The following is a 23135-nucleotide window of genomic DNA, read 5'->3' on the forward strand; positions in this document are numbered from 1 at the left end:
AAGTTTAAGAAACAATTTGTCAAGTATCTACCACATATTACATGGAACCAAAAAAAAAAAGGAATAAAGGAGGTTTTGCCGTGCTCAAAACAGAGACATTAGCAATTGGTTGGAATAATGTTAACGATGAGTCCATAAAAACCTGCAGCTAGATTATAGATACAGCAGTCAACTTGGTGCACTTATTAAGCTGCACTAAGAAAAATCAAAACACCCTACAGCACTGGACTCATACTGTACAGATTATCATAAAATATACCTGACAACATAATAGAATTTTATTATTACTACTTCATTTCCCCAACCTCTTAGTGGCCTACAAAATATTAGTACCAAAATCATTGGTAACTTACTACTAGGTGCTGACAGGTTTTATATACAACTTTTCCATCTTAGCTCTTCATATTCTTTTATCAACCATGGAAGATGGCCTCAGATATGGTCCACTTATATCTTGAAGAATCCAAGAGAGGTGAATACAATGTTTTACTCAGGGAAGAGTTCACATGATATATACTTCTTCACTTAATTGGCTTCACTCCATCCTCTACTAGATGATACACCACTGCTGTTCTAGATGGTGCATATACCATAAATGAACGCGGTCTATTATCATAGACTCCTTCCTGCAGATAACCAGGTTATGTTAAAAGACTTCCAAAACAGTATATAATTATGTAGTGGCTCTGAATCCTGAGTCCATATTCTTACAAAAGAGAAAAAATCTGCGCTGTGATCAATTCGGCTAAAACCTCCAAACAGCTTGTCATCTGAATCCAGCACAATCTGAAATGAGAAAAGCACAAGGTTAATGTGGATAGCAAAATCATGTTTAATTTATATGGGATAAAGATCAGTCCTTTTGTTCTGAAGAAAAGTAGAAGGGACATGAGACCTGTGAAATCAGGTAAAGAGAGAAAAAATAAATTTCTATTTATACATATCATTAACTACAATTACACTTGCAAATAATAATAATAATGAACTCTGTTCCATAAGATCTATTTTTTAAGTTATATGGAATGTTTAATTTAGTTGGTGATCAACACCCTGTGCTTTACACCTTCTGTTGAGGATCTGTCTGAAGATGAAAGACTGCCATGATTTAATTTCAAATTATACTTCTGACCAAAAAATCCAAGGAAATTTTTGTTAAAAGTTTTGAACTACTAGTTACATGTAGAAAAAGCTTTCTGCCACTAAAAAGAACACTTCTCTTTAACTTTAGGTTCCATAGAGGAATAGTAATCTTAATTACACGTTAAATTCGTCATTATATATAGTACATGCTTGGACTAAAAACACAATGATTATTCAAGAAAGTTCCTACTTCAACTTCAGATTCTGGAAATAGAATAACATATCCTCTTACACTGATCATATATAGTTTGTAAACAAGTTGCACTACTTGAAAAACGATAGACAGAGACAGATGTGCTATAAAAAAAATATTTTATGTGCGGAGAAGTCTGGTACCATACCTTATATTTTCCCGACTTTAAACAGCCCACGCGGTAGTCCGAGTAGCTGTTTGTCCAATGAAAATTAAAAACAAAAACTAAGTTTCCTTTTTCAAAAACAATAACCCTGTCTCTTTCATCCTTGCGCGATATATATTGGTGGTCTGAAGTCATAAACTGCAACAAAACATGAACTGATTATTATCACAAGGACTATAAAATTAAATGTAAAAAATAAGTCAAATAATAGGAAGAAAACACATATATTTATATACAAATGTAGTAAAATCAATAGGAAAGAGAGAAAGTTTAAACATTTGTAGCAGACACTGTGCATGCTTATTTCGAACCAAGTTTTAGATTAGGTGTTCTACAAAGGGTTGTCTCACTGAAACTAAATGAACAGGCCTGACGACTTGCGGGGTTTTTTAGGTCCCATATGCATTAGTTTGTGGGTTTGGGATTTAAATGGCATCAAAGTCTATCCCGCCTGAAGGCCATTTGCATTTCTTGGGATTTATTAGTTTGTCTGTGTATTTGACGACGATGTCGACACAAGGTGGGATGTATATAATATCACACATCAATTAGAATGAATATAATTGAGGCCTTCATAAGGACAAGTAAACAATTAACATAAACCAAAATTGCCAGCTCTTTTTTGGGCAAACCCAACGTGGATTGTTGGGTCCGGACGTCGGGTATGCATTGGGTTGGGGCGCTATAAATGTAGTAACATAACACAAGAAAGTAGTACAATCTATTAAAGACACTAGGGGGAGGATGTAGGACAGGTGTAAAATTTTATGAACCCCGAGGACTTAGGGATGCAGAATAATTTGAGCAAAAGGCAAAAAGTGCAAAATATCTAAACACGTCCTTTTAACATGACCAAAATGCACCCAATAAATAGAAAATACTTTCCCTGACACCAAACTTAGATGCCAGAGTTGAAAATTAGAAAGCAGCTATAATTTGAGATACCAATACTTCCATTTTATACCGCTACATTTATTCCTAAGATCAAGCTTCTGTTTCATGTACAGGCATGTGGAGTTTTACGCTGATCCATTTTCAAACCATTGAAAGTCGCGGCAACAGACTGCAAATGTGCCATGTTTTGGTGGAATATATTTTAAATTTTTCACTCATCCGGTGGTTAAAGATGACCGATGCACGCCATATAAAATTGAGCTGAGTCAAACTGCATAGGAACTTGGAAGTAAGCCTAAAAAATCATATTAACCTACTGCAAAAGGCTCCCACATTAACAGGTCCAGGGAAGGTCCAGATAATGAAGCCTTACCTAGACGAATGCAGCCTATTAATGTAGTTTCATGTTGTTTAAGATGAGCCCTCCACTAACAAAGGGTTTAATCAATTTTCCATGCTCCTGCCAGTCTTTCTATTAAAGAAACATATTTATCATTGTAACAAACCAGGCTTCCACTTGTCTCAAATAATCATATAGAGTAGAAGATGAACCAGTGCAAGACATTTAGATAACATACACCATGCGTTCCTTCAAGATGTTGCATTGCCACATCAAATTCTTGCAACCCGTGATATCTTAGATAATCTGCATCACCCTGAACATTATGCAACAATTAAAAATAATTTAGAAACTATATCAAGCATAATAGATGTCGCATGTACAAAACATTTACTGCTACTCAGAAGTCATAACTGCGTGATGATAATCCTGTAAAAGACCTATAGGAAAACCTTGCAGTCTTTCTTGATATGTATACATTAAAGTTCATTTTTCAGTCTAGACATAATAAGACATATCTGTGAATACCTTAGTTTTAAACCATCTCAGACAAAGAAGAAAGCATATAAAGAATTAAACCTGCATGCAGCAAGCACCTAAACCCTGACTTTTCATTTCAAAAATATAATAAATCATTTCCTCGGTTAAAATTAAAATTTATTTGATTAGGGATGAAGCAAAGATTCCATGAAATATCAACATATCAAAAGATGTACACATATTTTGCACACAGTACATATTTCAATAATCAAGATATCATGAGTTTCAGTAGCTTGATATTCAGCCTTCACATGCCAAAATAATCGGGAGTGTGTATGTCATGGAAGTTGGTGATTAGATATATGGTTATGGAATTTACAGATCATAAAAATATTAGACTTGCAGAATCTAGATAACACACACACACACAAACAAAAACAAAAAAAAGAACTGGCAAAAACGAAAGAAGAATAGGTGAAAGTTCCCAACATAAGAACATTATTATATATTTCCTATTTAGAATTAACAAAAACCTTACCAGGTCAAATCTCCTCCTACACTTGTCGAAACTATTACCATTGCCTGGAAGAAATTTTCCATCTGGAAGATGCTGGTCAGCCCTCGGAAAATCTATCCATTCTGATAGATTGGTATTCCAAAGATTATTAAGCACATGTACCATGTGAAAATCGAATATAAAAGGGAGTTAAAAGCAGTTTGCATCCCCTAACTCTCAACAAATGAGTTTTAAAATAAATACTCTCAATAAATCATTTTGCAATTCCCAAGTTTGAAAGAGCGGGTCATATTGCAGCCCAACACACTTTTCAATTAATGATTTAGCGTTAACCCAACACACTTTTCAGTTTGAAATTCGCTTTCCCCATGTTTTACAATTTAACGTTAACGATGCACCTTAACAAAAAAGGGTGATGAGTAGCAGTATAACCCGCCTTTTTATATTTAGGGGATGCAAAAAGATTTTTGGAAAGTGTGTAGATCAAAACTCATTTGTTGAGAAGTTAAGGGATGCAAACTGCATTTAACTCAATAAAAGAAGCGAATCATGTGCATAGCTGCTAAATTTAAGAAATCAGATGGCCCATCCTTACCAGGATGTCCAAATTCGTTTCCCATGAAATTCAAATAACCCTCTCCTCCTAAACCCATAGTAATAAGCCTGATCATCTTGTGCAAAGCTATTCCACGGTCTATCAGGGGAGTTGATGGTCTATCTAAAGCCATGAAGTCATACATATCCTGAAAATTACAGGAAGATATCAGCGACAGCTCTTTAACAACATCATCCACAAATTCACATGTATAGAATTTAGTAAACTATAATAACTTTAATCCTAAGATACTGAAAAGTCGTGTATCGTTTCTGCTTAATTTCAGTATTAAAATTGTAGCTACATAGCTTGAAGGATACTAATAATATATTAGTTAATACCAGTAATTAACTAAAGAAAATAATAAATATGAGCTCTTATGACCTTATCCATCAACCAGAATGCGATGGTTTTGTCACCAACCAATGCTTGATCGTGACTTTCAGCATAAGAAACACATTTCTCTGACCACCGTCTGTTAGTAAGAGTGTGAGTAATATCACCCATTTGCCAGTCTTCATCCCTTTTTCTGCACAAAACAAAGCAGGAAACCAAATGTGAAAACAAGTCAAAGTCACATACGTAAGGAATTGCTTAAAGATTCATATAGATACAACACAATATATAAGCCCCAAAAAAGGGTTAAATGGCATTTTGGTCACTCTACTGACCAAAAACTTGCAGTTGGGTCATCCAACTCAAAAACCTTCAGCCACATCATTTTAGTCTTAAAAATTTTCATTCAGGTCACTCGCCGTTACATTTCGTTAAAAACTTGACAGATTGCTGACTAAGCTTAGTGACTAGGATTAAATAAATTCACAGTGGCATGTACAATCAGATAAAACAACATTTTGGTCACTCAACTGGCTCAGAACTTACAATTTGGTCATCAAACTGAAGAAATTTTCATTCAGGCCACTAAACATTACGTCCTTTAAAAACTCAAAAGAAAACCAAACGAGGAGTTCTTCGACAACCCCTATTTTCTCTCTTAAAAAATTCGTGCTTATTTATTTAACCAAGATCAATTAAGAGCTAAATTTTTTATTAATAAATAAAAAAATTGAGATGTAGGTAAAAATATTATAGTTTAGGGAATGACTCGACACTATATTATAATTGTTTTGTATAACTTTCTTAAAGTTAAATTGGAAAGCAAAATAGGATAACTATTCGACAAGCTCTAAACAGATTTAGGGAAGATAAATTAGAGAAAATATAGATGACGATGTACTAGTACTGGTTAGGATTTAAATTTAAAAATGCAAAAAGCTAAGATACGACAAAGAAGGTCAATTGGAAAAATGGTTTTGTGCAGCTTGTGGGCTACGATAAACACTGAATTTTTAGAAACCATTGATGTTATTTTATGTTTGTAAAAACCATTGATGTTATGTTTGTAAAATCATTGATGTTATGTTTGTAAAACAAACTTCTTTTAAAAAAATTGTGTGTAAAACTATTGATGTTATGTTTTTGTATTTGTCGCATTTATTTACATGTTTCAAAATTTTTTAAGAGATAAAAGAGGGTTCATAAAAGAGCTCTTTGTTCGGTTTTCTTGTAGTTTTTAGTAGACGTAATGGTCAGTGAACTAAATGAAAATTTCTTTAGTTTGATGACCAAATTGCAAGTTTTGAGCCAGTTGAGTGACCAATACGCCGCTTCATCTGACTGTACATGCCACAGTGGATTTATTAAAGCCAAGTCACCAGCCTTAATCAGCAATCCGTCAAGTTTTTAACGGAATGTTATGGCGAGTGACCTGAATGAAAATTTTTAAGAGTAAAATGATGTGACTGAAAGTTTTTTAAGTTGGATGACCCAACTGTAAGTTTTCAGCCAATTGAGTGACTAAAACGCCATTTAACCCCCCAAAAAACCTGCAACGACTAAGAGCAGAAAGAAGTTACTATGCACGCCATCAGCTTAAAGCCTTACGCTTCAATTATTATCACGAAAATTAGGAAGCTATATTATATTTGATATCTCCACTCACTTTCCTTTCAATAAAACAATTAAGAGGGCAACAATCAGCTGGGTATTATTTCTGTTGTTTGTCCATTTAAGTTTCGAAAAAAATTCATTAATTAAAATGGAATTGTGGCAACGCGAGGGGGATGGAGAGGTGAGAAATTGTGTACTTTAAAAGCTCAATCCATTTATCAGCAATTGCCATATGCAAGCGATAGTCGAATCCAACACCGCCATCTTGTACAGGAAGACCAAATGTTGGCATTCCACTAACCTGTTAACAAAAAATCTCATATCATACTCAACAAAAACAAACATCTTTAGAGCAACTAAGGAGGACATTCAACACCAAATGCTGCAACTTTTACACCATTTGGGTGCAAAATTTACCCCAACTAGACAATATACGTTACAACAATTTATTGTCAATGAAAAGTGTTCCACTGGATTTGGTCTAACTTCTACACCAAAATTTACATTATACTGTTGCATAGATTATTAAAAAATCTTTATTTCATATATAAAAATTAATTTCATTAATAATACAATAAATTACACATTTATTTTCTGTCTGAGAATGATTTATTATCTTCTAATTTTAAATATAAACAACAGTATTTATAGTGCACTTTTTATACATTTAATGATATAATCTTAAAAAAAACTAGGACTGGTAATCATCAGTTATTTTTTTAAATATAATATTTTTTAAAAGTATAACAATAAAATTTAATGTGATTATTTCCCATAAATATTATACAGTAAACTGTGTAATCGGTTTAGATAATACTACTTACATCAACTATTTAATGAATAATTATAAATATTATAGTTCAATTGCACAACTTAAAGATAATACTATAGTTGAACCTCTTTAAAGTAAATTGTTGGGACAAAAAAAATATTACTTTTACGAATTTATCATTTCATCAATATATTGATATTTTATTACTTCATTAATAAAGTAATATTTATTGCTTTGGATGTTTTTTTTCTAATATTATTTGTAACTATTCAGTTAGTGATGAACACTTATGATGGAGAGACTGATCAGTAATCCCTAATCGGATAAAAGTAAAGTTGTCTGAAATGTGTCATCAAAGGAAGCAATTTAAGTAATCAACACCTTGAAGAATTATTTGTTGCAACATGAACAAAATATACCGGAGGTCATGTATATTTTACAAAAAGTCAAGGACGAGGTTAAATTTGGTTTTGGTGGAAAGAAGATCCAAGTGACTTTAGGTTCATAAAAAAAATTAAAATCGAACATCAAATATATAAACTATCTATGAGATGAATTATTACTTCATATTATTGTCGAGCCTTTAATTATTTTCAACTTTTTTTATTATCCAACACATTTAGCGAAATTATTACTTTACAACATTGACTTGGACTTAACAAATTTATTACTTAATCGAGGTTATTACTTATCGGATATTTCTTAATCGAGGTTTAACCGTACATAACAATGACCTCTTGATCAAGCGTTTCTCGTTCCTTTATGGCATGTCGAGGCTTCGAAGACAAGGTTGGTAGTTGGTACTATATGTATTTTCATTAATTTATAAACAATATTAATGTTTAATATTTTAGAAGGCTTAATTCTTCACTAATTAAAGTCCAACGTACAACACTGTGATGCAGTTTAGTTTAGAGTTTATTTATCATTTCTCTATATTAATTAACATTTGCAGTTATAAAGTATAATGGTTACTGCTGATGTAAAATTAGACTTGCTGATGTAAAATTAGACTGACATGACGAACATTCCATTTATTAAGGGGCCTTTGTAAAATCTGAATGATTAAATCTAAAATTCTGCATGGTTAAGATATTTAAATGGTTCAGCTCGATTTTTTGGAGTGAATTATTCACCTATTTCCGAGCTTAGTCGTCAAAAAATAGGCCATTTAGCCCAAAAAATAAATATTCAATCAACCTAGGAAGCAAGGACACGGGTGCGGGAGTGCGAGTGCATAGTGCGTGTATACAGGAATTCGACAAATATAATAATATGGGAATACGGGTGCGGGGAGACAAGGGAAAAATAAATAAAAAAATCATATATATTTCATGTTAATCATAATAAAACCTATTAACAAATCCGAAAATTGCATGAAAAATGAATCAAATGCATAATATATTAATCTAAAACATAGAATTACAAGTAAAATCTTTTATTTTACATAGAATTGAATGAATATGATAATCAATATTTTTGTAGTAACTAATAGACATGAATACTTGTGAATGTAGTTTACTAAAATAGATTTTGAGTACAATTTTTGAAGATAAAGTTCATATTAGTATGGTGGAAGAATCCACGTGTCCGAATACTACTTATAAGACTAAAAAATTATATCATTAAACTAGGATAAAAAATAATATATATTAGTTATCTGAGTGAAAAAAATAATATTATACAATTGATCCAAACTAACACAAAATTATAATCAAAATATAATTCAACCAACTAAAACAAAATCATATATATTAATTATCTGAGCTAAAACAAAATTAACTTATTGATGCGGACATAAAAAGTCAAAATTAAACTAAAAATAATTAGTTGAATTTGGTCGTAGAAATGGGTCTCAGGACAATATAAAATAATGTAAATCGCTTATATGGGATAAATCAAATTAATATTAAATTAATCATAATTCGTATTCGTCGGTACTTGCTGAAATTATTTAATTACCATTAATTAATTATTCTAATTCTAATTGGTTAGTTGGTCGATCGGTCAATTCAAATTCTAATTGATATTTGAGTCAACTTCCTCTACCAATTTAAATTATATTCACATCCAACTCTATATCATTATTAATTGATATTAAAGTCAACTTCTTTTACCAATTTTAAATTTTAATTCATATTTAATTCTATATTATTTTAATTAGTATTTCAGACTAAAATCAGTTTAAGCAAACTAAATACAATTAGTTGAATTTAGTTGATACAATGTTACTCGGGTTAAGAGAAAAATAATAAATACTACTGATCCGGCTTAAAAATTATACCATTGAACTAGGATAAACAAAATAATATAGTTTGGTTGGTAGTCTGGAAGATATAATGTCATCGGACAAAAATAAAATTATACATATTATCAATTCGGTCTAAAATATAATAATATTCATTTCAGGCTAAAATGAAATTAAGCAAAAAACTAAATATAATTAGCTGGATTTGATTGACATAACGGGTCTGAAACGGGCCTCAGGACAATATAAAATAATGTAAATCGCTTATATGGGATAAATCAAATTAATATTAAATTAATTATAATTCGTATTCGTCGGTACTTGCTGAAATTATTTAATTACCATTAATTAATTATTCTAATTCTAATTGGTCAGTTGGTCGATCGGTCAATTCAAATTCTAATTGATATTTGAGTCAACTTCCTCTACCAATTTAAATTATATTCACATCCAACTCTATATCATTATTAATTGATATTAAAGTCAACTTCTTTTACCAATTTTAAATTTTAATTCATATTTAATTCTATATTATTTTAATTGGTATTTCAGACTAAAATCAGTTTAAGCAAACTAAATACAATTAGTTCAATTTAGTTGATACAATGTGACTCGGGTTAAGAGAAAATAATAAATACTACTGATCCGACTTAAAAATTATACCATTGAACTAGGATAAACAAAATAATATATTTTGGTTGGTAGTCTGGAAGATATAATGTCATCGGACAAAAATAAAATTATACATATTATCAATTCGGTCTAAAATATAATAATATTCATTTCAGGCTAAAATGAAATTAAGCAAAAAAACTAAATATAATTAGCTGGATTTGATTGACATAACGGGTCTGAAACTAAAACAAAGATTTGTTATCTCAGGGTAAAAAATATAATAAATATTACCGATCTAGCTAAAAAGTATTTTATTAAACTGGGTTACAACATAATGCATTGGTCGATATAATAACATCATAATAAAATATGTTATCTATTCGGCTTAAAACAAAATAATATTTAACCAGAGCTAAAATAAAATTAAAAACAAACTAGATGTAATTAGATGGTTGATATAACGGGTCTAAAGCTAAAACAAAATAATGTATATTATTGATCTACGCTAAAACTAAAATTAAATTCAAACTAAAGTATTAAATTTGAACTAAAGGTAATTCTTATATTATTAATTCGTGTTAAAATAAAATTAAAGTTCACCTAATTTGTTGTTAGGTATAGTGATTGTGTGATAATTGAGATCCGACTCTAATAGCTGAAATATTAAAATTTGATTATAGATCTGTGTGTAAAATTATCAGGTTAATATAATTACGGGTTTTTTCAATTTCTATAATATATAAAACTATTTTAATAGAAATTAAAATAGATATGATTGATTAGTTAGTATAATATGCTATTCATCTGGGCTAAAAAAATAATACAATTGATTAATGACAAATCAAAATTAAAATAAGAAAATAACTATACCAGCTAAAATAAAATAATATGTACTTTTGTTCGGGTTAACATAATTTTTTTATAATTGATATATAAACTTTTTATCATTGATCGGGGTTTAAACAAATTAAATCAAAATAAATTTGAATATAATTAGTTAGATTTGTTCGGTATACCAAAGTAAAGATAATTCGTTTACTACTAATGTGAGCTAATATTTATCTTTTAATTAAAACATAGTTATCTTTTATAAATACACCTATGAATTTGAACAAAATTAAATCTTTTAATCCGTGATATTTATTCAAAAACTAAAATTTCACTAAATTATACACGTACATATTTAAAATAATTATCAAATCATATTATCAAAAATTCTAATAAATGAATTTCAGAATTTAAAATTATCACTTCAAATTAAATTCAAAAATTATATAATATTAAAAATAATTTGTGCATAACACGGATTTTAGGCTAATATATATATATATATATATATATATATTGTACAAACAATAAGTAATAGCATACCCACATTTACATATATGAGAACACTCTTAAAAGTTAAAACCCAAAACATGAACTTATCGCGAGAGTTAAACTTACATCTTCACCAATGGAAATAGCTTGGGGAAAGAGCCCATGTATAACATCATTAACCAGCATCAAATAAACCACAGCATCAACATCAGTTGTAAACCCAAAGTACTCATTGTAGTTTCCAGTAAAAGCCACCTTGGAATAAGAAAAATGTGAACATGTAAGGCTTATAATCGCTAATGGATGTGATACTAAAACAAAAGCTACATAAGTTGTACAGTACATATTTTGTAGGTATCTATTTCCATACCTTAAAAGATGATTCATTTAAAGTTTTGAAGATTTATAAAAAAATATTTTGACAGCCTATTCATATCGACTGAGTCTAGAGATTTAGAAAAAAACTCGAATGACCTACATATAGAAACTGAATATGAGGTTCTCTGAGGAAATTAACATTATAAATTGCTTTTTTTCTTTAAAAAATTTGGTCATGTAATTCCTTCAGTGATAAGTGAGCTCTTGCCTCCACTGTGGACGGGAAAAAAATATCCAGCACGGACATATGTTAATAGTGTTTCAAATGTCCTCTTATTTACCTGCAAACCATGGTGGGTATACATCATAGAAGTCACACCATCAAATCTGAACCCGTCGAACTTGTACTCATCCAACCACCATCTTGCATTTGAAAGTAGATACCTTAGTACCTAACACACCAGTTTTAAATCAATACGATCCTGTACAGATTTTTTATTGATACTATTAAACAGTATAAAGTGCTCCATATTGGGCATATTATCACATACTTCCCAATGGCCATAGTTAAAAAGGCGAGAGTCCCACATCCAGTGATAACCTCGTGATCCAGAATGAAAGTAATGACTATCCGTTCCATCAAACATGTTAAGCCCATCTAGAGTGTTATTTGATGAATGACTGAAAACAAAAGTCAGAAATTTTATACAGCAAAGAAATGCGTAATGTAGTGAAGGCGGAATAAGACTATTAGACATGACTAGAATTCACAATTAGCAGAGACTCCGCGGAAGAAGTTACTTGCCCCCAATATTATTGAATTTACATCACAAAAAAATTATAAAAAAAATATGATTCATGCACAAACAACAAAGCAGCTATACATATAAAGAAGCGAGTACTGGAGCCTCCTTGATTCACCTTAAAGCTTGGTGTTGGGATGTCAAACAAGTTTTTACCTTCACATTATAGTTAATATCTGTCACAGCTTCTTCAAACAAGAGGAGGTGAGCAATGAGTATAGTAAGGGATTCTGCTTTTATATTAACTGCTATGTAGCCCATGTCATTGTTGGGTCATTATTGAAAAAAAATCTTCGATCCGAATGAAAGGCTGTCTTCATTCACAAAGTGAGAGTTTGGTGTCTCCCCGAGTTCGTAAATTAAAAATACACACCTCTATTGAATATTTTTTTTAATGTGACAAAAATGTTTTTAAAGACAAGTAATCATATAATACTGCAAAAATCAAATTTACTGTCCAATACTGTAAAATTATTTCAGAAAAAAATCCTGACGGCAATTATATTAACATTTACCTGTGCACAATATCCATAAGAACAACCAGACCTAGCTCATGAGCTTTATCTATCATTGACTTTAGCTCATCAGGGGTGCCACAACGACTACTTGGAGCAAAAAAGTTTGTCACATGGTACCTGATGCACAAAAGTTATACAATTTGAGGTTCTCTAAGTCAGACATGCTTGCTTTAATCCACCAAGCTATATGCGAGTATAATCTATTTATAAGATAGTTAGGTATTGTAACAAGCAAGCCAACAATTCTAAATATAATTATGTAACGCGCGTTGTAAAATGATACGGGCAACAGGTGACATACCCAAAACTAGCATAATATGAATGCTCTTGAATAGCCATTATCTGGACTGCATTATAACCAAGTTTTTTAATTCGAGGGAGCACATCATCTCTGAAATTTGCATATGTGTTTATGGTTGGCTCCTGCATCATAAAGTCAGCCAACACTGTTATAGCTAGTTAAGTTTAGAAACAACACAGGTTATTGTAACTATTGCGATGAAGTCGCTAATAAAAAAAATCCGTAAATTACATGCACATTTCAGAAGGACGACATTGAGAAAAATTGGAAGCCATAAACAATCACGCTCCCAGGCAATAATTATTCTTAATAACTCGGCACAAAATTTCAACACTAAACCATGTCTACTATGTTAACAATTTTTTTCTTTAATCAGCCGCTATCTCATCTTTTTCTCAGATTTCACATATATCTCACATCGATAGCTTACTAAACAAATCTTATCATCTATTATCCAACTTTATTAAATTATGAAAATTTTACTTATAGGTTTTTTAAGATGAACATAATTTACGCAATCTTATCAATATTTCATTTTATAACAACCTTTTTTATTATTATTTTACTTTTATATATTTATTACCAAGTGGCATTAGAAAACGAGCCCTTTCCTGTATTTTCATGCCTGTTCGAATACATTTCCGCAGAAGATCAATTTAATGGTAGATCTCCCCCAATTAAGAGTAAATATGGTTTGTACTCGGTAAAATAAAACGGTTCAAAAGAAGAAAGAGAGGCAGATTTATTTTATATTGACAAGTACCGATATTAATTTTAACCTCTGCAAATTTAAATTTTCAATATATTATAAATTATTGTCCTAGTATGTTGTTCCAATTAGTGTAATTTAACTGGTTACACTGCCCAAACACTAACCATTATTTTGCAGAACAGACACTACAGCAGAAGAAGTTTACTACACAAGGAAAAGGCAATACAGAAAAAATGACAGAAAATGACTCGTAATGCATTGCAAAAAAAGATTACAGAACATAATAGAAACTAGAAAAGGTATATTCACTGTATTCAAAATTATTTACACTAGAGAGGAAAAAAGCTTCTTACAGTGCTACTCATTCCGACATGTGCTTCATAAATCCTAAGTGACATTGGTTTCATTGGACGAGGATGTCGAAATACATGCTTGTCCTGTGAAGGTCATATACAAAAGCATTTTATCATAACATGTGAAAACATGGTACAGATATCAAATCAAATCTTTAAAGGTAGCGAAGTGCATTCCATACCTCTTCAGGGGGATCATAGTATATTCCATTATATGGAATTTCACCAGGAGCCTGTACTGAGAACTTAATCCACGCAGGTATTGAGTCTTTAATGCCAGATGGAGTATCCATGCGAATCTACCATTCCATGATTAGGATTGTAAGTTTTAAAGAGATTAAAACCTTGCAGGTTATGCAGCAGGACATTGATAAATAAATATGTTTTGATATTTACAGAACAAAATGGTAAAAATACTTTTAAGCATATTTTATTAGCCAGCTGCTACATAGTTTATTAGCCAGCTGCTACATACTCTCAATTTTAGAATGCAACTCATTATTTGCTTTGGCCAAACAGAAACATATTACTAATTTGAAATTGTAGATTATAAACTTAGATAAACTTCTTCAGTTTTAGTTTCCCACATTGATAATGTCTCACTTTAAATCTTTAATATTAGATACCTTAATAATAGAACTGTCAACTTGTGAAGCACATAGAGTAAAGAAAGTGCAAATACAGTAAAACAGGATACAGAAATGGAAGAGGCATTGAAGTAGGTCATCAATCCTCTCAGGATTTTTCTTTAAAAGCACACCCGTTATACCTTCTAAACATTAAGGTTTCTCCCCTTAAAGGAAGTATGTCATTTCTTTCATCATTACCTACTACAAAGAAGAAAAACTGCAGTGCCCTTTTAAATCCTTTAACTGGCTTAGCAACCTAATTCAGCTGAAGCAGGGTAAACCCATGTAACCCAAATGACACCCCAGAGATAACAGTTCACAGAGCCATGCAACAAGAAACGGAATGCTGAGTCACCATGATTTCAAATTTAAAGATATAGAGGAATAATGCCTTATTACTGTATATCCCAGAAAGAACATATTGTAAATATTTGTGAAACCAGTGACCAGACAAAGACTTTAGAAGGGACCCCCTTTCCACGTCTACAAAGCAAATGGAAATATATGAAGTTTTGGAAACTGACCCCAAAAAAAGCTAAAATTGAGATTGTACAATGTACATTCCACACATATATCATACTTAAATAGAATATTGTGTGATGTGGATCTGAAATTTCTGTCGCATATTCCTCACATTGAGTATGTATAATTTTGCCAGAAAGTTAGATAGAGTTGTATATAGGAGACTGCCAGCTTTATTTTTGAAGTTGAAAATAAAACATTAATACAATGAATTACCTTCACTCTTGAGCCATGGGGAATTGGTGGCGAGCCATCTACATTGTTTGGCAAAAAGATCTCCCAGACACCAAATTCATTCTGTTCGTCCACAAAAGAAATTCTATGTTGCATTATGTAATTGTTCAAGCAGTAAAGCACCATCCATGAAAAATAACAATTTAACTATACCACTAGCTGTTTGCTACCAAATAACACATTGAACGAATATGATGCTGTAATGTACTCAATTTGCTAAAGTGCTTCTAGAAACAGATCATCCTGACTTTACAATTACCTTGTGCAATGTCAACAGAAGTACAATCAAATTAAATGCAGCAAAGAAAGCAATAACCATAATAATGTGTTACAGTCAGGTGCATATTCAAAAGAGAGTGCATAAAAAAGTGAAGATTATACATAACTGTGTGCTAGTAGCAGAAGGCCACATTGTGTTTCCACTTCTGAAAACGATCTTATCATTAACGTCTTTCAAGTTTTAACATAAAATGTTGCAGAATACATTTAGAATATATCATGCAAATAAGAGATATGACATACCCGGGTCATTACATCGGCGTTAGGATTCCAGTTGTTGAAATCACCAATCAATGCTGCTGACTACATATGCATTATGAAAAGGTTATGTGACTGTAAATTTCTAAAACAAGATATATGCAAAAAAATGGCAGCCATTAGAATAAGGAAGTAAGCAACACGAATACAACATATATTAAGAAATAGTTTACATTCACAGATTGGGCCTCAAAATTAATCACTTGTATATAGTTGTAACAAAATAATAGAGACACATAATAAACAAATATTTTACTCATCTATCATAAAATTTTCACATGCACAGCAAACATTGCTTGAATAGGCAAGCATTAGCATATGATATTACTTCTAAAAAGAATAAAACGTAAGAGAGTGCAATAATTTCCAAGGTGAGATAATCGAGTCAGGATATATATAGACAAGAAACTAGGAACATGAAAACAAATAAAGATATATGTAAAGCTAAAATATTAGCTTAAACAACCAAAGAGGTAACAGTGAAGATGTTCGAAAGATGGTCAATTGAGTAATAATACATATCACAAGTGAACTTCACTCAGTTCTATTTATCAATAAAAAGTGAACATCACTCGACAGACCTAGGAATCTGATAGGTGTTTTCACAAAACAGAGCTTGGATCGTTGACACAAAGAATGAAATCAACATCTGTGCAAATATAAAACACATTCCATAGATGTAGGCTACAGTGCCCAGATACACCACTCGGAAATTGACCCAATAGTTCTCAGGACTTGTTGGATCGACATTTAAATCTAGATCTAATTAAAGCCAAGTTTGGAAAAAAAACCATGCAGCAATGCTTTAAAACTACAAGAAAAGATATGACAAGATAATAATTGTGACACACCTTGGCTCCGGGAGCCCACTCCCTGTAGGTGATACCTGTGTCACTAGAAAAACATGTGAAAAGAAAAATTAGCAACTATGACATAATTCTAAGTAATTAGCATCAATTTCTGTGGAACTAAGTCCTGTCCTGTTTAGAGGGCTGTAAAATTCAAAAAACTTTTAGAACCAAATTTCTTTAATTGTGAACAAAATAATTTATTATGTAAACATCTTGACAATTTCACTTGTTTTGCACAACAGTATTACCGAACTGATAAGTGGTAACATATCAGTAACCTCTATACCCTATAGTTGTCTCCAATTTTGAAATATGATGTTTTCTTTGGATGAAAATGAGACATACATAGAACCCATTTACAAAAGTATTATTTTTATTTGTGCAAGTACAAAGTGGTTTACCTACGGACAAAGCCAAACTTCTCATAGCCACGTGAAAACTGTTCTAAACCACCTTCATACTTGTCAATTTCCTCGCGCATTTTCTTGTAGTGTCCATATCTGTATTAGAGGTAAAAGAATGAACTATGTTAGATCAGATGTTACAAATTAGAATTAAGCAGGACGAGGGTGCATAAAGGTCCACAAGAACAAATACCTAAACCTTTGATGACATGGAGCAATACCCATGTCATCGCATGCAAGAATTGTAAATTTGTAACCAGCCTATAATTTACTACCATCAGTCATGCATCCAAAAGAGCACTTACTGTGGCATATATCAAACTAAATATGGTCTTCACATTTAAGTCATAGAAATTTCATAATAGGAGAATATATAAGTACCAGCCGAGTCTTACAGGTCATTAAGATAAACTTACAAATGTATAACAATCAATGTTGTGAACATAAGCATGCCAATACCAAGTGTAAAACTAAGTGGTTGCAGAAAGCAATCCTTAACATTAGATTTTCATGAAGATAATTTAGTATAGGCTAAATGCTAATGGTGTTACCGAATTTAGATTAGGAGATAATAAAAAAAATAGATAGAAGATCTTCCCAGAAGTAGGATGATGTAAAGAGGAAATATCAAAAAAGTCTAAAAGCTAAATACATAAATTATACTTGTATCCTTTTTCCTAGAAGAAAACTCAGGAAACATAAATTTGTTTTCAATATTTTCTCTTCTAATTCTAGAAAAGTATACGCTTCTTTTCTTTTACTTCCCTTACATACTCCTAAACAGGCTGCAAGTGAAGAAAATAAAGTCGATTATCCAAGAACTGGCCTGAATCTTGGAAATTTGAATTTACAAGTAATTCAAGCAACCTTACGGTGTCATCGGGACTTACATGTCCCACTCCATCTAGATTCATGTTTACAAAGAAGTACATTCAATTCGTGTTTTATATTTGCTGCTAGTATACTTATTAGGTGCTTCTAGAAAAAACTATTCCCAATGAGTTATGATTAAAAATTTCAGTATCTTACAGCCATACCATACAAAATTGACTCCTACGACATGTATTGTCTGATACACATGTACATGTACATGTTCATTGGTATCAAGTTAAGGATGAACACCATAAGACTTTGACTACATATTCTAGCCCCTTCACCCAAAGAGGTATAACAAACCAAAATGCTTCATACAAGTTTTTATCTATTCATAACAATATGATACTAGATTCTGTACTTACAAAAGGCATTTATACATAGCTAAGGATTTAAATTTTATTCTCCGGTTTGCAATATCTATCAAATTTACTCCACAGTGCACAATCAATCCTCTTTTCTACAGATATCATATACAAGACTAAAGACTCGTATAACATCACAAAGTAAAATATCACATTGCCCATGTACTTAGTTCTCTGTACGCTGATTTAGAATAAAGTGTTTTGCCTTCTTTTTCTTATTTTCTCTATATATATAATTATTACAGTAAGATTCATGATGCACATATTACAGTCATACAATAGAATACTGTGCAATATGTCATACTAGACAAAGTGAACAGTTTGCCATACAGAAGGTATATGCTCTGTTCAAGGACACCAATAGTTTTTATAGTAACAGTTCCAACAGAATTTGAAGGTAAAATTTCTGCTCATATAACTAGCAAAGCATGTTTATAACCTACAGCCAAAACACCAGTGACTGTAGGCGATCCGCCAAAAATTAAATCAGTATGCAACATCCTATGTCTAACTTCGCAGCTATAAGACTAAAAAAACCATAAGAGGCAATAGAAGCCTTTACAGAAACAACTCACCGATAATCAAGATGTTCTTTATGGCTCTTCAAAAGTGGGTCGATTTCATATATTTTCTGGCCAGTTCCCGGTGGACGAATAGAAATTTCCCTAATCATTTCACTTTCTCTACTTATTGTCCCATTTAGGGAAAGAACAGCTTTTGAACCTAAAGTAGTACCATCTTCACCTAAAACGAGTGAAGAAATAGTTTCATCAATTTCACTATACTCTGTTGCAGGTTCTCTATCTTCGTCGTCAGTCAAGATTGTATCGACATGCTCCGACTCTGGTTGATTATCGTTATGTGATACCTTAAAAGATGGCAAAAAGAGCTGATTAATCATGAAGTTTCATACCCTGCATTAGCAAATGATGAATTGATTGCATGTAGCATGCAGAATAGGCTATGAAGTAAGATAGCTTGAAATAAGTACTGCATGCTTATAGTTTTTTTTGCTAATTACTACATGCTTATAGTTTTTTAAATGAAATATTTGATACTATCTAAAAGACAGGTACCGACCTAAATATGGTCCGGATTTGACTTCCTAAAGCACTTTAGTTTAATAAGGTGTCGTCAAACTTAATGTCGTTAAATGTGTCGAGAACAAGGAACCTTAAGAATTGCCTCTCCATCCCGAGACACTAAAAACGCACATGCTGCACAGATCGTAGAGAGAAAAAGACTACACAGTCTATTTCAACTTCGTGTCTATTGCGTGTGCCATAGGATAAAATTACCAATGACCACACAGTTTTCTTCAACCGCACATCAGGTGCCTCCAAAAAGACAGTTTTCGCGTGACCGTAAATTTGGCAGCAGCGCAAAAATGTTTTCAGCATGCATGTTTTCTTAGTGAACAATCTCATCCATAAACAGTGACTTTGCTGAACAAGACTACAATGAAATATCTTTTTTTTACAAAAGTAGGTGTATCCCAAAAAATACGAAATTGATATAAATTCCAAAGGTCTCATACTAATTTGATGTTTAAAAGAATTTAAAAGAAGTAATTACACTAACAAATTCCATCATAGACACTTGAAAAGAATTTCAAATTTAATTTGAACCTTCAACCAAAGCTTTCAAGACAGAACGATTAAAGAACAGGTTTATATGTTATAACTTATAAGAGAAATGGTAGCATCTATCATGTATATAAGGAGGAGTTAAAGGAAAGTGCTACCCAGACAAAGGATAACAAAGATGATAATCAAAGTTCATGCGGAGCACATAATGGAAATATTAATTCATATTAATTTAGTTTTATTATTAGGAATAGAGATGAAATAGAGATGATAATAAAATTTAATTATACTTGATAAATATATTATTAGGAATATTCCATATCATAGTACTATAATAATAAACAGGATTTGTAAGTTACTAGTTTCTTTTTATTAATATTTATCTGTTAGTCAGGTATTACGGCTCCACTCGGCTATATAGATAAGGAGATGTATTAATTTATTACTGGAAGACTTGGAATAATTATCTAAACTGAGAACTGTTTCTCTTGTTATGTGATGCAAATATGCAATTTTGCGATCAATACAAACTCTCTATTCTGCGATTAAAAAATCATAGGGGTAGTGTTTCTTCTACGAGGTCTAGTGGTTTTTCAGCAGAAAATCCACTAAAATCCATTCCTTTAATCTTTTTCCTTGTTTTTAGTACCTTGTCCTACATCACAAGCTCATTGTGAACTAAAGCTACATTCTTAGCCATGATATACAAAACATAGCTTGCTCTAAATTTAGTGTTGCAGAGTTGTCAAATAGTAAGTATAGCACTAGCTGTAACTTGTAATGATTTGGTGTTAGAGCGTAAATAAAGGATAAAGGAATGAAACATACAATAACATGTGGAATTCTGAAAGTAAACTAATTCAATTTGATAAGAAAATCTAGCTTTGTGTACAAGTATCTTTCATACCATTGATATCATGAGTATATGAGCAGTCAAATTGTTATTGAATTGATACACGAATCCCTGTGTTTTGTAACTTTTGTTTAAACTGATTGATACTTACATACTTATAATATGTTTGTACTTTTAAATGATTAACATAGCATAACGAAAGATCATTAATGCTAAGGTCTAAGTGAATGGAGTAAGCACCAGTTAAAACCTTAAAATTATTTCTTTATCCTTGTACACTTCAGATTCTGCGTTATTGATTAAAAATGCAAAATTCAGATCAAGTACTGGATATTAAGGGAATGCATGGCGATGGTCTTGTCTTCACAGTTCAAACTAAACAACGCAGACTTGACTTCATGCAATATCAATAAGTGAGTATGTGTGTGTCCGTGTGATTTCATAGATTAGGCCAATATTCACATACTAGGGGATCTTCGACAGCCAAGTCAGAAGCTTCAAATTTGCCCTTAAAGGATGAAGAACCATCACTTTGACTGCCGGGAACAAGAACTTTTTCAGATGCACCAACCACAAAAGATGAAGATTTAGATTCTTGAGAATACTTGCCTGCAAAAGTCTTTCCTGAAAACAAACCATAAATTAGCTACAGCTTGACAACACACGAATTTTAATCCTTTTGGCATCTGACGAAAGATTCTAATACAGTAATGCTGATTCTATAAAATATCCAAAATCAAGTCTCAACTTAAGACAACCAATTGACCATAAATTGATACCAATATGAAATCAAAATCACTGTATAAAAAAGAAAATCTATAAGAATATGAATATATATGTATGCATATAAATTGATCTTGCAAAGGTGACTAGAGACCTATAGAGGGAAAAAATATTGAAGTAGAAACAAATGGTTGAATAAACAAATAAACGATGGTATAAATTGACATTAAAAAAAGCAAGGGGAACAATATCAAACACTTTACAGCTACTATTTTCTTTTAGCTTTCCTACCAAGCCTACATATTACAACATATAACAATATGTATATATATAAATAATTACATGATACTGTTGAGGTGGAGAGTGAGAGAGGGAGAGAGAGAGAGAGAGAGAGATTTACCGGAAAAGGAGTAATTTGTCATGAGCAAGGAAAGGGAGTTGCGATGAGCATAACTAGAGTTGTTGTAGAGTGATGGTACAGAAGAAGCGGCAGTTGGCAATCGAATTGTAAAAACCATAGCTATATATCTACTCCTCTTCTTCCTCTTCTATGAATTTTGATTAAGTAGCTTCTTCAACCAAAATAACAACAATAAAAATGAGATCTAAGTATATATAAATATAAATTAAGATATATAGGTGTTAGTTTCAAGACACCAGGAATAACGTGAAGGATAGACAGTGTGCAAATTCAGTAACCTCCTCCCCCTCAATTATTTTTATTTTTATAAATATTATTATTGCTGGAATGTATGTAAATGTATTACTATCAGAACGATAGAAACAGAGGCCATGTGATTATGAGTGAGGTGCTGCTAGTAGTTGATCATCAGTTGCATGGAGATAGGGGATGTGGGCTCCGCACTTGTTCCTGTGCTCTTTTCAGTCGTCCGTCCATCCCTCGAGTGTTTTTATTTATGTAAAATACAGCGCTTGATGCGTTTGGAAAGTGCTGTCCTGTTTTTAATTACTCCTTTTTGTTTAATGGGAAAAAACTAGCCTCGGTACACATGGCCCCTTCTTGGGAAAGTTGGGATCTCAAAAGATGAGGAATGAAAGGCTCCCATTTCTCATGTGCTATATTAAAAATCATAACGCTGTAAAATTATACCCTCTAAACCAATTCTTAAGACTTTATTTATTTTTCCCTATTTTTACCGCTAATTTCAGTAATTCTCATCTTATTCATTTTTCTTCTTTTTGTTATATCTAATATCTTCTTAAGCTTTGGGTCCGGAACGTCTCATTCCCATGTAAAGGAGATTCAGACATAGGCCTGTTTGGCTGCTACAAAATAAGCGGCCTATTGACTTATAATCCCGT

General features: G+C 31.8%; 1 protein-coding gene across 5 annotated transcripts; it reads right to left on the bottom strand.

The window, feature by feature from the left end:
• Positions 1-81: 81 nt before the first annotated feature.
• Positions 82-22763, bottom strand: LOC141720522 (1,4-alpha-glucan-branching enzyme 2-2, chloroplastic/amyloplastic-like). 5 transcript variants are annotated; one of them, XM_074522970.1, is made up of 23 exons: positions 22580-22761; positions 22213-22381; positions 21556-21713; positions 19226-19518; positions 17410-17508; positions 17009-17051; positions 16143-16202; positions 15603-15683; positions 14418-14534; positions 14236-14319; positions 13171-13292; positions 12867-12986; positions 12100-12229; positions 11890-12000; positions 11357-11485; positions 6473-6576; positions 4710-4854; positions 4326-4473; positions 3752-3852; positions 2972-3049; positions 1482-1637; positions 712-786; positions 82-626 (listed from the first exon to the last, which is right to left on the bottom strand). In XM_074522970.1, the coding sequence occupies exons 2-23, from the start codon at positions 22328-22330 to the stop codon at positions 522-524; spliced, it is 2577 nt and encodes an 858-aa protein (XP_074379071.1). In that variant the 5' UTR covers positions 22331-22381; positions 22580-22761; the 3' UTR covers positions 82-521. The 5 variants fall into 5 exon arrangements, with proteins under 5 accessions (XP_074379071.1, XP_074379070.1, XP_074379069.1 ...); XM_074522969.1 differs by having other exon boundaries at positions 22213-22384; XM_074522968.1 differs by having other exon boundaries at positions 22213-22761.
• Positions 22764-23135: the final 372 nt, after the last annotated feature.

Source organism: Apium graveolens, chromosome 4, assembly GCF_009905375.1.
Source record: "Apium graveolens cultivar Ventura chromosome 4, ASM990537v1, whole genome shotgun sequence".
Lineage (NCBI taxonomy): Eukaryota > Viridiplantae > Streptophyta > Magnoliopsida > Apiales > Apiaceae > Apium > Apium graveolens.